Source organism: Hydractinia symbiolongicarpus, chromosome 8 (genome assembly GCF_029227915.1).
Source record: "Hydractinia symbiolongicarpus strain clone_291-10 chromosome 8, HSymV2.1, whole genome shotgun sequence".
NCBI classification, from domain to species: Eukaryota; Metazoa; Cnidaria; class Hydrozoa; order Anthoathecata; family Hydractiniidae; genus Hydractinia; species Hydractinia symbiolongicarpus.
This window is the reverse complement of record NC_079882.1, coordinates 24,668,784-24,681,782: the sequence shown is the minus strand read 5'-3', so window position 1 is coordinate 24,681,782 and position 12,999 is coordinate 24,668,784. Positions and strand designations below refer to the sequence as shown.

General features: G+C 34.4%; 2 protein-coding genes across 4 annotated transcripts; both read right to left on the bottom strand.

Annotated features, from left to right (window-relative positions):
• Positions 1 to 497: 497 nt before the first annotated feature.
• On the bottom strand, positions 498 to 8,408 carry LOC130656078 (guanylate cyclase soluble subunit beta-1-like). Of its 3 annotated transcripts, XR_008984829.1 has the most exons (10): positions 7,859 to 8,408; positions 7,057 to 7,138; positions 6,915 to 6,988; positions 6,719 to 6,816; positions 4,936 to 6,176; positions 4,376 to 4,516; positions 3,836 to 3,990; positions 3,000 to 3,328; positions 2,615 to 2,691; positions 1,672 to 1,812 (listed from the first exon to the last, which is right to left on the bottom strand). XR_008984829.1 is itself a non-coding variant. In XM_057458919.1 (9 exons), exons 2-9 carry the CDS (start codon positions 7,129 to 7,131, stop codon positions 1,541 to 1,543), a joined length of 2,385 nt encoding a protein of 794 aa, XP_057314902.1. In that variant the 5' UTR covers positions 7,132 to 7,138; positions 7,859 to 8,408; the 3' UTR covers positions 498 to 1,540. The 3 variants fall into 3 exon arrangements, 2 of the variants coding, with proteins under 2 accessions (XP_057314902.1, XP_057314903.1); XM_057458919.1 differs by lacking the exon at positions 2,615 to 2,691 and having other exon boundaries at positions 498 to 1,812; XM_057458920.1 differs by lacking the exons at positions 2,615 to 2,691; positions 7,057 to 7,138 and having other exon boundaries at positions 498 to 1,812.
• Positions 8,409 to 8,559: 151 nt separating this feature from the next.
• LOC130656080 (intraflagellar transport protein 57 homolog) lies at positions 8,560 to 10,021 on the bottom strand. Its single transcript, XM_057458921.1, has one exon. The coding sequence runs from the start codon at positions 9,976 to 9,978 to the stop codon at positions 8,761 to 8,763; it is 1,218 nt and encodes a 405-aa protein (XP_057314904.1). The 5' UTR covers positions 9,979 to 10,021; the 3' UTR covers positions 8,560 to 8,760.
• Positions 10,022 to 12,999: the final 2,978 nt, after the last annotated feature.

The window sequence follows — 12,999 nt, the reverse complement described above, 5'->3', positions numbered from 1 at the left end:
TGTGTTACATACTATGTTCTATGATAAGAAAATTATACATATTATACAATATACATATAAATTATGCCCTGAAAGATAGAAAATATAGGATTTCAGGTAACAGAGAAATACGTCTTATTTCACTGGTGATAAACAATCCATGAACACATTTCCAAAAAGGTTACAATCAGAAATAAAAAGAAATCAGGAGAAATTAAGAAGAATAGCTAAAATTTTAATTTTTTAAGTATATTTAAGTTCTTTTAAGGAGATTTTCTTTTTCTAAGGTTATTTAAGGAATTTAAGAAGGAGTGGTCACCCTGCTTAAGTCAATTTAAAATTGTTTCAAGAAAATGTTTTATGAACACCTGTCAGCCTATTTTTACCAGAATATTGTAGCTCATATCTTATGCGCAGGTTAGGCTGTGAAAAATAGTATGGAAATTTTAAATAAATTATAGATGTCACAAACATAATATCATACTGTCTGGATGAACTGGACAGGAGATGAGTCAACATTTATTCAAGTACCTCATCCAATTTTCTTTTAACAGGCGCTTTCTCAATTTTATATAAGAAATAATCTTAAAGGTCATCCAATGATGATAAAGTAATTAAAAACGTAATAAAAATATTTTAGGAATCATGAATCATATTTTTATATACTAAACCGTATTTCGTGATTCACAGGTCTATTATATAAACCGTGTCGAGCAGAGCCGAACCTATAAAATATTTACAGAGTTTAGCTCGGAGCAGCTTATAAATCCAATATCCAACCGTGCCGCACAGCTAACCTAGCTGCACGACTTGGCTCGATTGTATGAAACAAAAATGTCAAGCTGAGCCGTGCTAAAGCATACACATAACATTTTAACACTGCTTATTCGGCAGAAAATGTTGTTAAACAGCTTCTATTTTAAAAAATTATGTAGGATTTAGTTCGGCTCGGCTCTTATAAAACGGTGTGCAGAACCGAGCCGCGAGGCATGGTGAATATTTCGATCTCTGCTCGGCACAACAAGGCTTATACAATGGGCCTTAGGGGTTCCATTAGCTTACACCCAAACCAACATCGTTCCCAGTACCTGATGACGGCGAATCACCGTCAGAAATCAAGAAAGAACAGTCGTTGGAAACGAGTTGGTTCCAAGCGCGAGACATTTTCAATGAAATTTGCTATAAAGATTATAACACAACTAAATATTTTATAAAAATTCTACATTGAACTAAGGCTTTTCATTTAAAACCACGAGGCTTAAACCAATTATCCAAGAGTTTTTTGTTTGACATTTTCCTCGTTTTTGTCGGAAAAACCTAATATCATAAAAAACTAAATATCTTCGTAATCGGTTTAAAAAGAACGTCCAAATAGCTCTATATAAATTATTGCTACAAAAATATATCGATCAAGTTTGACGGAATAAACTATTTAATAATTTTAAAAAGATCAATGGTAAATTTGGTCTGAATTACCATAATCCAGGATTTCTAAACTCTTTTAAGAGTGAGTGTAATATTTTCCTTGATTGACAGGAAATTACCGTGCATGAGATTATTTTTACTTTATGTGCAAAGATTTGTTCACTTGTTTTAAAATGTTTTCAATATCCGCATGGTTCATCTGAGGACTCGTCGACGTCGGGCTTAATGATATAGGACTTCGCTCTTCTAATAAATCGAGTCTGTTTCCAATGTTGACATGCGCGGACTCGTTTACTTTGTATTTCTTTTGATTATTGCTATTGGAAGGAATGTACGGCGCCGTGGACACAGCAGAGTTACATCGACTCCTCAGGGGCGTGGCATAACGGCTGACATTTTTACTTGCTCCTGAAAATATTGGGAACGTGATTTGATATATTGTAACTAACGACTCCTTTTACTATCAGATGTATGTATATATGTATCACTGTAATTATCCGACCTACAATCGTGTTTAAAAATATTATTGAAAGAAGTTCATCTCCCAATGATCATACTCTTAACCCCTTACTTACACACGCATGATGTTAGACACGCGCGCCTATTTGTAAAAGTTGACCTGTTAATTGTCACAGACAGACCTAAGACTCTTACCTCTTCACTTTCCATCGTTCCTACTTTTTCGAAAACTAACACACTTTTAATCTGGGAAGACGCTTATTAAAGCCCGTTCACACTAAATACTTTCCTAAATTCCATAGACAAACACCTCATGTGCGTTGGAAATTTTTAGGTCATTAAGAGTAAACAGAAAAATAGGCATTTCCAAGGTGATATGATAGTATAGAACATAGATATATGGAAAGAATTATTCTTTTGGTTAGCAACCATACTTGGTGGTTAATATCAAGGTTAACACATCTATCAATTTTTAATTACAAGAATTACGTTTTTATCGCTGCTTCTTCGCGTATTACACGTTCTCAATAGATTTGTGTTGTTTAATGAGCACAGGTAAAAATATATTGACAAGTTATTCTGTCTAATATTGTAAAAATGTTGTCGGAGGAAAAAGATGAGCTATCTTATAACAAAAACAGTTGTAAAGAAAACCAGTACAGAGTTGGCACGGTTATTCAGGAAAGAAGTTCCCTGATTTTCCTTGATTTTTTCCAATATCAAAACTAACAAATTTAGAATAAAAACCCACCATGAATCTACATAAGCCGTAAGTGTTGAATTTTGTGCGCTAGTTATATTTTTTATTTAAAAGTTAGTATTTAGTAACTAGAAAAGAAAAAACATATAATACATAAAACCTAAAATTTAAAAGCAAAAAATGCAAAATTAATTGATTTCCTAATAAACCTTTTTTTTTCTCCAATTTCTCCTGATCACTTTCAAAATTCTCTGGTTTCTCTGATTTCCCTAAATTACGTAATTTAGTGGCAACACAGCAGCAGTAATTTTAAAAAGAAGCTCTGAAAAGATTAAACGAGCAACCCCGGGTTATTTTTTTCTCTCTTTTTATGGAGAAAAAACCCTAAGGACAAAGTTGCCTAGTTGTATGAGTTACTTGAAACGGTGATACATACCAGGAGTATTGAAGCGACTAGCATACACAGAAGCATTCCGACTACGTCTCATGTTACTGTTTCCTGAATTGCATCGATTTCTATTCAAAGTAACAGCACCACTTCCTGTCAATACGGGGCTTCCTGATTCAGAACCGCCAAGACCATGTATACTGAGGAAAGCGGGTTGGAATTCCTGACTTAAAAACATGGAGGCTTTCGACAATTGGCTTCGGTCGACAGGTCGTGATAACGTATACGTCAACATCGGTTCAGATTTTCCTTTCATAGCCACTTTTCCTCTTTTTGTAAACTCGTAATTATTAGATATATCAGACTGACTCAGCAATCTAAAATAAATCCAGAAAAATTATTTGTTATAAAATCATAAAACAGGAAAATTTTACTCGACTTGTGATAACTAGATTTTTCACTGCCTTCACCTTTTTCACTATCTCAAAGAATAACTAATTCATCATTTCTTCTGACATCATTTCATCTCCCTAAGCACTCAATGTCATAAGAAACAATAAATACGTTATGAATTAAATCCAAAGCAAAATTTTTTTTGGGATTTTTATTCTATTTTATTCTTTGATTGGCTAGACTACGCGAAATATATGCTATACTAGTCGGTGGCCAGTGGATAAATCCACGGGTTCGCCCGTCCATTATATACCGCGTTTCGCGTTTCTCGCTACCATTTTGTGCAAAAACAAACAACAGCTATTTTTATGGGGATTTTTATTCTCTACTAAGAAACAAGTGCAACCTTTACTTACTTGTTTTTGTTTTTTCGTTCTTAATCACAAGAAACACAACACAGTTATCACAAGATGATTCATAAATAAACTCACTTGAATGTTTCCTCTGTGACGTTAATTTCTCCTTTTAATCCGGTGGTCTCGGTTCTACTTGTCAGATTCACAGCGTTTCCAAATAAACAGTAGCGTGGCATTCGTTGACCAATCACTCCAGCAACTACTTCCCCTGAATGAATACCAAACGTCACCTATGTAAGTGCAAAAGTTCACAAAATTACATACATTAAGGGAAGAAGGTTAATTTTTTTATTTTTTTATTTTTTTACTATTTGTCAATATTAGAAATATTATTTATTAAGTTTATGACTGATATTATAAAAAAACTAATGATGTAGCTGTTTTAAAAAAAAGAAAAAAAAATCGAAATTTTCAAAACAAGCTTTCTTTATCCACCACATAAAATTCCCGCCAAAACTTTTTGATATCCGCAAAATTTAATATTTTTGTAATCTGCCAAATTTAATTCCACCAAATTTACTTTCCATCAAATTTTCTTAAGGAAAATATTCAGGTCAGATTTTTTATCATAGCAACTTAAATAAATATAAGAGACAAAGTGAGCTAGCTGTTTACCTGTATATCTTTTCCATTAATTTTGACTTCTCGTGTAGCATCTAACATATCCAAAGCAAGCGTGCATATCACCTGAGGATGATTTAAACATCTTTCAGGAAGACCACTAGCTGTCATGTATTTGTCTCCCACTGTCTCCACCTAATAGAATTCTTACTTATTATTATTGGCAAAAATAAAGGCCATGAATAACTTAGGTAAAGAATGCGACAACGCGGGTAAGAAGCCAAGGACAAGAAAATCAAAAACTTTCTTAAGGCTGTCCTAAAGTAATTCTTTTGTCGTAATATGAACGAAAAGGAAATCGGGTAGGTCTGTCGACAAAAAATGATGGTCAACTTAGAAATAAAAAAAACATGTCCAAGCATAACGAAGAAGATTTATCTGACAAATCAAGGGCTGCACATACTTTCCTGTATATCGAAAATAGTGGGCAATATTTTGTTAGAGTCGGTCTTGATTACGGAACACATAAATTATTCTAAGGACAGCCTAAAGGGTAAAAATACTGGGGTGGAAACAGTCACCTGTCGTATCCAGGTACAAAACAGTTCACCTACCTTGTACACGTATGTAGCCATAAAGTCAACCAAAACATCAAACTTCGTGTACAATTCATTCAACATATTAACAATACGCAAAGGCTCCAAATCTTCACACAGCCTAGTAAAATCGACGATCCCACTGAACATCAATGTAACCGACTCAAACTTTTCTGTAGGTATCTGCTTCGATTCACGCAAATCTCTCGCAATGGTTGTTGGTAACACCGCGAACAATAACCGATCATATAAATGCATTTCTTCTTCAAGTTCGGTATGTATTTTTTGCAGGTGATCACTCACGATTCCCAATTGGTGAGTCAGTTCCAGTTCTTTTTGAAAGTTTTCAGAAAGCAGTACTAAATCTCTAGTTGCATCATGAATAGGAATATCACTGAGGCAAAGACCTTTATTTCTCATGTCCTCGATGTTACTTACACTTGGTGAACACAAAAACAACATGGCTTCTGCTTCATCTAAAAAAATCATCTGTCCCTTTAAACGTAGATTGGTTCTTCGAGGTGTTGTGTCGTTTGAAGACTGCATGTGTAAAATGGAGGGCGTTGCCTTGACAACGTCCTTCAAAGAGGTTAAAATGAAAACGTTGTTAAGACGTGAATAAATTGATTCAAAGTCGAATGGTATTTGTGGTCTGGACAAAGTAAAGTACGTCGTAATTTCAGAATTCTTTTCAGAATTTTTGTTGTTTAAATCTTTTAGGATACGTTTCAGTGTAGAGCCAACTTGAAGTAGTTTCATATTCCGATCAAAGAGCATGTGAAACGGGAACACTTTTGTAAATTCTAATGGCGATACTTTTGGTTCGTTAGCACGTGGAATTAAATCTCTTGACGATTCGATTGATTTTGGAAACATTAGGTGGCAATCGTCTGGATTTTCCGTGGTGACGAGAAATTTGAACGCATCAATATCACAGATTGATTCCACAATGACCTCTAACCCAAATAATTCTTTAGCTGCCATGCGTATGACGCCTTTCGTGACGTACTCTAATCCCACTCTGTCACTGTAATAATTAACGCTAATGCTGCGGTTCGTCCCGTCACTTTTCACGCGAAACGTCGGTACCTTGACACCTGCATAGGAGACTGCCAGATGATCATGCAGGGAATCAACGTTTGACAGAAAGTCATACAAATTGCCACCCAGGGCTTTTAAAAGTTTTCCATGATGAGAAGCTAAACAATGCATAAAGTAAGCCTCGCCAAATTCCTCTTGTAGATCTTCTTGCTCAGTATCTAAAACACGAAAGCACATTTTAAATGCAGATTTGAATTGTATGTTATACTTAGCTACACAAACTACACAAGCCCTTAACTTTTTTTCACTACTTTCAACCTCGTTCCCAGGGTTTTTTTCTGCCAACGGCGTTGCGTTTGCCGTCAGATATACAAAAAGAGACAACAGATCCTTGGATCGAGGTTTATCGTGATTTGATTTTATTGGGATTTGGTTTCAATAATTTGTTCGTACTTTCTTAATAAAGAGGTGATGAAGTCGAAACTCTACCACAAAAGCAGTTTGAGCAATTTCTTGCAAGTTATGTGCAATTCGTACTTATCAAGCTATATAACACAGTTTAGTTTCTGTTTTGGAAGCTTTAGCACTCGACTTTTTAAAAGAACATGCCGAAGGCTGGATTGGGAGTAAATACATATCAAAGGCTGGGTTATGAAAAATTACATGTCAGAAGGTTGGATTAGGACAAAATACATTTCAGGAGGCTGAATTAGGAGATCATACATGTCAAAAGGCTGGCTTAGGAAAAATTTTAACTAACCTAGTACTTCACAAGCTGCATCCAATATTTCAAAAATCATATTATCATCATATACCATTTTCCCATCAAAACTATCCTCAAATACACCAGCCTCCATTCTAAAGAAGCGATAATATGTAATATTGTATATACATATGTATATATATTTCGAATGTAGCTAGTATTTTCTAAAGAAAATAATAACAAGAAAAATCACCTGATGACTTCCCACTTCTCTTCGCCATATTCCATGATGATAAATCTTTCAAGAGCATGATTGAAAAATCCATACTAAAAATGATTTAATTTTCAAAGTTCGAGGAAACAAGAAGAAGAACTCAAGGCTACAAAAATCAAACCTGCGTCGGGCCCCCATTGTCATCTCGCATCTTAATCATAAACAAAGACAACTGATCCTGGAAATGAGGTTGCATCTATACCCTACAAAGCATTGTTTCAAAGTATTTGACTGAATTTATCACGTTCGCCTGTTTTTTTTCCCCAGCTAATTCTAAGCCACAAAATATTCAATCAGAGACAAATAGTTGTGATTCGTGACACGAATCAGGTTTTTACTTGCAAAATCACAGGAACGATTATAAGTCTTTAAACCAGTGAATTAAAAAGTCCTTGATTCTCATTGTTACTTTATAAAAGCCGTAATCGCAGAGTACATTCATTTATAAAAAACTTTTAGGCCAAATTCGCAATATTTAAGTAAGCGTAAAAATTTGTCTTCAATTTATTTTCCACGAAAAACACCACCTATTTGGGATTTAGTTGATTTCTATCATTCGTTAATTAGTTACAGCTGTCTGTCTGTCAGTCAAAGATAATAGCAACGGGTTAATCTCCGTATATTTTTTTCGAGGCCTAAATTCCAGGGTTTTTTTCACACGGGCTTAAGACTAGTTTATGATAATACCTAACGCATTAAGTGGTTAAAAAACGCTAATATTTTTCATTTTTAAAGCACAATATTATATGGAGGAACGAAATTTCCAACATATTAACTTGTGTGTGTCACTTGTTATGACGGAGTATTTTCGTTGAAGAAAAAGGTTTTTAAAAGAAGGAAACAACATTAGATAATAGTTTGAACCTAAGATTTAGTGCTAGAAAATGCTATTTAAAGAATTAAACACAAAACTCAAAACTTACCATTGTCGCGTGTCAGTGTAGTTATTGTAAAACGTGTTCCGTGTTTTGTGTGCGTTTTCTGCGTGTGTGTGTGTGTGAGTGCTGTGTGTGTGTGCAATTTTTTAGTAAAACCTGTATAAAAATATGTGTAAAATTGTTCTGTTTTCCCAAGACGCGTACAAGAAGTAAACAATAGAGGAATCACAAGACAACTGATTATAACACCTATAAACACAGGTTTCCAAAAAGGGTAATTCTACCCCTAAGTGACTGCACTAAAAACATCGGGTTGAACAATTTAGATATGTTTTAGGCCAATTTTTTTATACCACAAATATCGAACTGGGGATAAAGAAGTACGAAACTCGAGGTGGAGAGCAGTAGTTAGAAGTTTAAGCATGCTTTTCCCATAGTGTCATGTCAACACAGTCATAAAAATAAGCACATTTTTTGCGAAAAAGTCAAAGTTAAAGTTAAAGCAGAGGATTAAAACAGATCTGAGATCTTTTCCACATTAGTAATGGATAAAAATATTTAAAAAACCTCGAACTTGACAGGACCAACGATGATCTTAAAAATTGCTTGTTAGTAGGTCTTGAAATGTAACGAGAGTCCAACTTAAACTAAATTCGATGCTCTAAGTTTTCACATAATTCATTTTGGACTCATCTTGGAAAAAATAACAAAGGCCGCTATCACAGTAAATGCTGCAGTATACCAAATACGGTGAGACGCAAAATATATTAGCACTAATATTTTAAATACAGTATGTACAACAGAGATGCATAAAAATCAAATAAATTATTTAACAGCTAAACATCGTCAATGAGAGAGTTGCCTTAAACACTGTTCTCCTTCAATTAAAGACACAAAACTTTTGAAAGAAAATATCAATATTGTTACTGATGCAAAACAGTTTGTTTTCAAGAGTCCTTTTTACTGCCAATTTTATTGACTTTCACTTCCAATCCCAATTTTTCACGCACTCTACCTTGCAATAAGGAATGTTCTAAAACACCAATCTGAAGCTCCATTTGTTGTATTTCTTCCTGCAATTTGGCTACTGCCTGCTTGATGCGAACAAGTGGACCTGAATCCGTCATGTTCGTGCCTCGCTCATCCATTTGTTGCTTCACTTGTTCTAACTCTTCCGTTATTTGAGACAATGCCTGCGTCAGCTCTGTCACACCACCACTACTCTGTTTATATCGTTCACGTGTTACGGCTAATTTGTCTTCGCTATTTCGGTACTCTTGAATTTTTCCTTCTAATTGACTGTTGATGTATTTCTCACGACTTGCAACTTTCTCCAGTGTTTTACTTATTTCTTGGTGAAGCTTATCAAGTTGTGATTGTGTATCCTGCAATGTTTGGTTTATACCATTGCTGTATTGTTGCATTTGTTCGTAATGACTACGCCAGTCTTTATTATCTGCTCGAATATGAACCTTCAACAGAGGGAGAACTCTTTCAAGCTCTAATTTCCATTCACTAACATCTACTTGTGATACCAACATAGAGTCTGGTTTCGACTTACTAAACTCATTCATGTAGGATTGTTGTTTCAATCCAGCTAGATCTAAATAACTTTCTTCTTCTTCAGCTTCTTCTTCAATTTCTTCTGCCAACTCATCGTTTAATTTTTCCATGGTTAATTCAGAATCATCTTCTATGACGTTTTCCTCTGCTTCTTCTTCTTGAACATATTCAGGATTCTTCCATGAAAACATCTTACACTTAAGAGCTTCGTCAGACAATTTATTTAGCAAATAAATCACATGTTCACCATAGCCAACTTTTAATTTTCCAGGCGGGAAGTCTACAGTTATACCTAGCGATTTAGCCTCGTTAAGAATTTCGGAGACTGTGGCATTGGGGTCATCATACTCTTGTGGTCGTTCAAATGACTTTCCACACTGATTTAAAAGCCACGCAACGATATTGGTAAATGCATAAAACTGCTCTCCTGGGTTTGTGGCAATGGCAAAGTAATGCCGGGAGAACTGACGAAATCCCCAGGCGCGACAGAACTCTTTTTCATAGTTCAACAATTTTAGTTTATCTAAGAATTCCTCCATAAGAATAAATGTATTCATGTAAGTAACACCTGGAGCTGCAGATTCCGCTTCTTCGTCTGCCATTTTTAATGTTTAATTAATTACCTTTAAAAATAAAAAGTAATTATATTGTTATAACAAGTGGAAGAAAGCACCACAGGGTGAGATCACACCCCCAATTTACTCTTTTTACTTTTGTTTTACTTGCCAGGTAAAATCTAAAACCTGGCATTATACAAAGGCATGATCCATTTTCTTTAATAACATCTATTTTACATTTTTAAAAGAAGTGTTGAAAAGAATTATTCCATAGTACATGCAATAATAAATACACACACTTCTTAGCTACTCTTAGATCCAACCCCCAATTAATAATATTGGGAGGGGTGATAGGTTCACACTATGAGAGGACAATGTAGATATGAATACAAATTTTCTACAAAAAAACACAAATAAAGCAAACATACAGATTTTGTAGCACCCGCTAGAAAATGTTTTTTTTATTTTATAAATGAAACAATGTGCATTGCTATGTTCACTTTGCAGCCCAGGAATATCAAAGAAAGCTAACTTCCTGACATTTTCCTTGTATATAAAAATAGCTGATATTCCCGAAATTTCTACAGTATTGTGGAACTTTCAGACCATTTCAGATTTTCCTGGCAGAGTATATATCCATATTTTTTATGTTAAAACATTCTTGTAACAGCTTTAAACCTATATATAATACTAAAATATTCATTTTTCACAATTTCTTTCTAAACTAAATCTAGTTAATTCTGCCAAATATAGTTCCAGATCTTAATATAATATATCTTAGGAAAGAAATGAAAAAATTATAGACAGATAAAAAACTCAAAATAATTCTATGTCCCTGAGTTTAGGGTCCCTGAGTTTAAGGTTCCTGAGTTTAAGACAAAATGAAGGGTTAAGGCCTCCAAATCCGGTTATTGCAGTCCTAACAGCTAACCACTTGCTGTGAAAGTGTTGACACAGCCATAAGAATGTTGGTTCCAATTATCAGTCTTACCAGCTTGACACTTGCTGTAACTCTAGCGTAGTAGGAAAGTGTTGCACAGATTTTACTAGTGGTTGAATTTTGTGTAATTGGCCTTTGGCTTTTACTCAAGATCTTACTTATATAATGGATGTGGATCTTACAAAGAAGAACATCAATCAAAAACACTTATCTACTTGAAAAACTGGTATCCCAACACGATTATTGTTCATGATCAACTGGTTGGAAATTTTTCTGGTTCCAATGGTGTACTTATTGGTCATATAAATATAAATGGACTGCAAAGAAAGCTTCATGAAGTTGCAATTATATTAAATGAAGTTAACCTTGACATTCTTGCCATAACTGAAACGCATTTATCAACGGTAATATGTGATTCGGAAATCTCAATAGAAGGATATAAAATATACAGCAAGGATCGAAACAATGGCCACTGGGGAGGTTGTCTAATGTACATTTCCAATGCTTCAAATGTATCAGAATGACAGTTTAGTGATAAAACTGTAAATATTGAATCCATCTGGTTAAATGTTATTGTGAATTCTCAAAAGACATTAGTAGCTTGTGTTTATCGACCTCCAAGTGAAAAGAAATTCTTAAATAAATGGGTGCCACAATTGGAATCAGTGTGTTCATAACGTAAAAAACATGGTTATTTTAGGAGATTTCAACTATGATTTGCCTTACTCAAACAAAACTGACAATGCGGTAACTAACAGTTTTGCAAAGTCCTTGTATAGTTTTAATTTAGTGAACTTGATTAAACAACCAATATGTATAACAGATACATCAAGCAGTCTAATAGATCTCATTATAACAACGCAACTTTTCAGCAAATCTCATATTTGTCTGACTGGATGTTACGATCCATGTATCTCCGACCATCATTTGGTTTATACATCACTTAATTTTAAAAAACCAAAGCGAACACCAAAATTCATCAAAGTGCCTTGATGAATCGAAATTAATAAGAAATCAAATCATTTACAGTTTTCCAGAATGGAAAACTGTAAGTGATTTTCAGGGTAAGAGATCAAATTGTGAAATTGCTATTCTAAAAGATGAACAACATGGAATAATTAGATGACCAAGCCAAGGCAAAGTTACTTAATCATCACTTTGCAACTGTTGGCAAGAGGTTAAATGGGAATGTTTCACCTGACCATTGCATACAGCACATATATAGAGTAACTCCATGTATTAACGCCATTGATTGTTCCTATGAGTTGTATGAAAAATCATTTAAAAACAGCGTAAAAGAAAGTAAAGCGTTTGGTGCTGATAAGATATCTGGAAAACATTTAAAACTTTTGGACCTCAAAACTGTGGCCTGTATGAAGTAATTAAAGGAAGTATGAACTCAATTAAATATCCAGCTAGTTGGAAAACAGGGATAATAAAATGCTTATTTAAGAAAGGCTCGAAACAAGACTGTGATTATTCCTAGTAAGATCTTTGAGAATATGCTTTCAGCTCAAATAGACAATCATCTTAACCAATTCAACCTCATAAGTGAACACCAGTGGGGTTTTCGGCCAAATAGATCAACAGAATATGCCCTATCACACATGACTGAAATATGGCAACAAGCCATTGATCAAGGAAAGATTGCTGCTTCTCTGTTCATCGATTATAGAAAAGCATTTGACTGTTTTTTTTGATGATATCTTGAAAAAGAAATTGATAGCTTTTGGAATTTCAGGAAATATGTATTCTTTGCTTAGTGACCACCTTAATGAACGGAATTTACTGTTGTGAACAGACAGAAATTAGTTTCAAAAGAAGTGGAGTTTGAAGTACTCCAAGGCTCACTACTTAGTCCTCGTGTTTTCTCCATTGATTCCAATGACCTACCTGATAACGTTGATGATGGTAAGACTGATATGTTTGCTGATGATTCAACATCGTTTTGTATCACAGGTTTGTTTGAACAAGCTTTTCTTAAAATCCAAAGAGTATTAAATCAAGTTAGCACGTGGGCTTCTCTGAACGGCTTCAATATTCATGCAGGTAAAACAGAAATTATGTTTATGTCTCGTAAACAGTTCATTGGTCCATATCCACATTTTAAATTGAATGAAATACAA

Bases quoted from the DNA above. Each gene is read 5' to 3' on its own strand.
- LOC130656080 (XM_057458921.1), bottom strand. From the start codon at position 9,978: ATGGCAGACGAAGAAGCGGAATCTGCAGCTCCAGGTGTTACTTACATG.
- LOC130656078 (XM_057458919.1), bottom strand. From the start codon at position 7,131: ATGCAACCTCATTTCCAGGATCAGTTGTCTTTGTTTATGATTAAGATG. The intron at 6,989-7,056 runs GTTTGATTTTTG...AATCATTTTTAG, and splicing joins ACAATGGGGGCCCGACGCAG to TATGGATTTTTCAATCATGC. The intron at 1,813-2,999 runs GTATGTATCACC...CAATATTTTCAG, and splicing joins TAGTCGCTTCAATACTCCTG to GAGCAAGTAAAAATGTCAGC.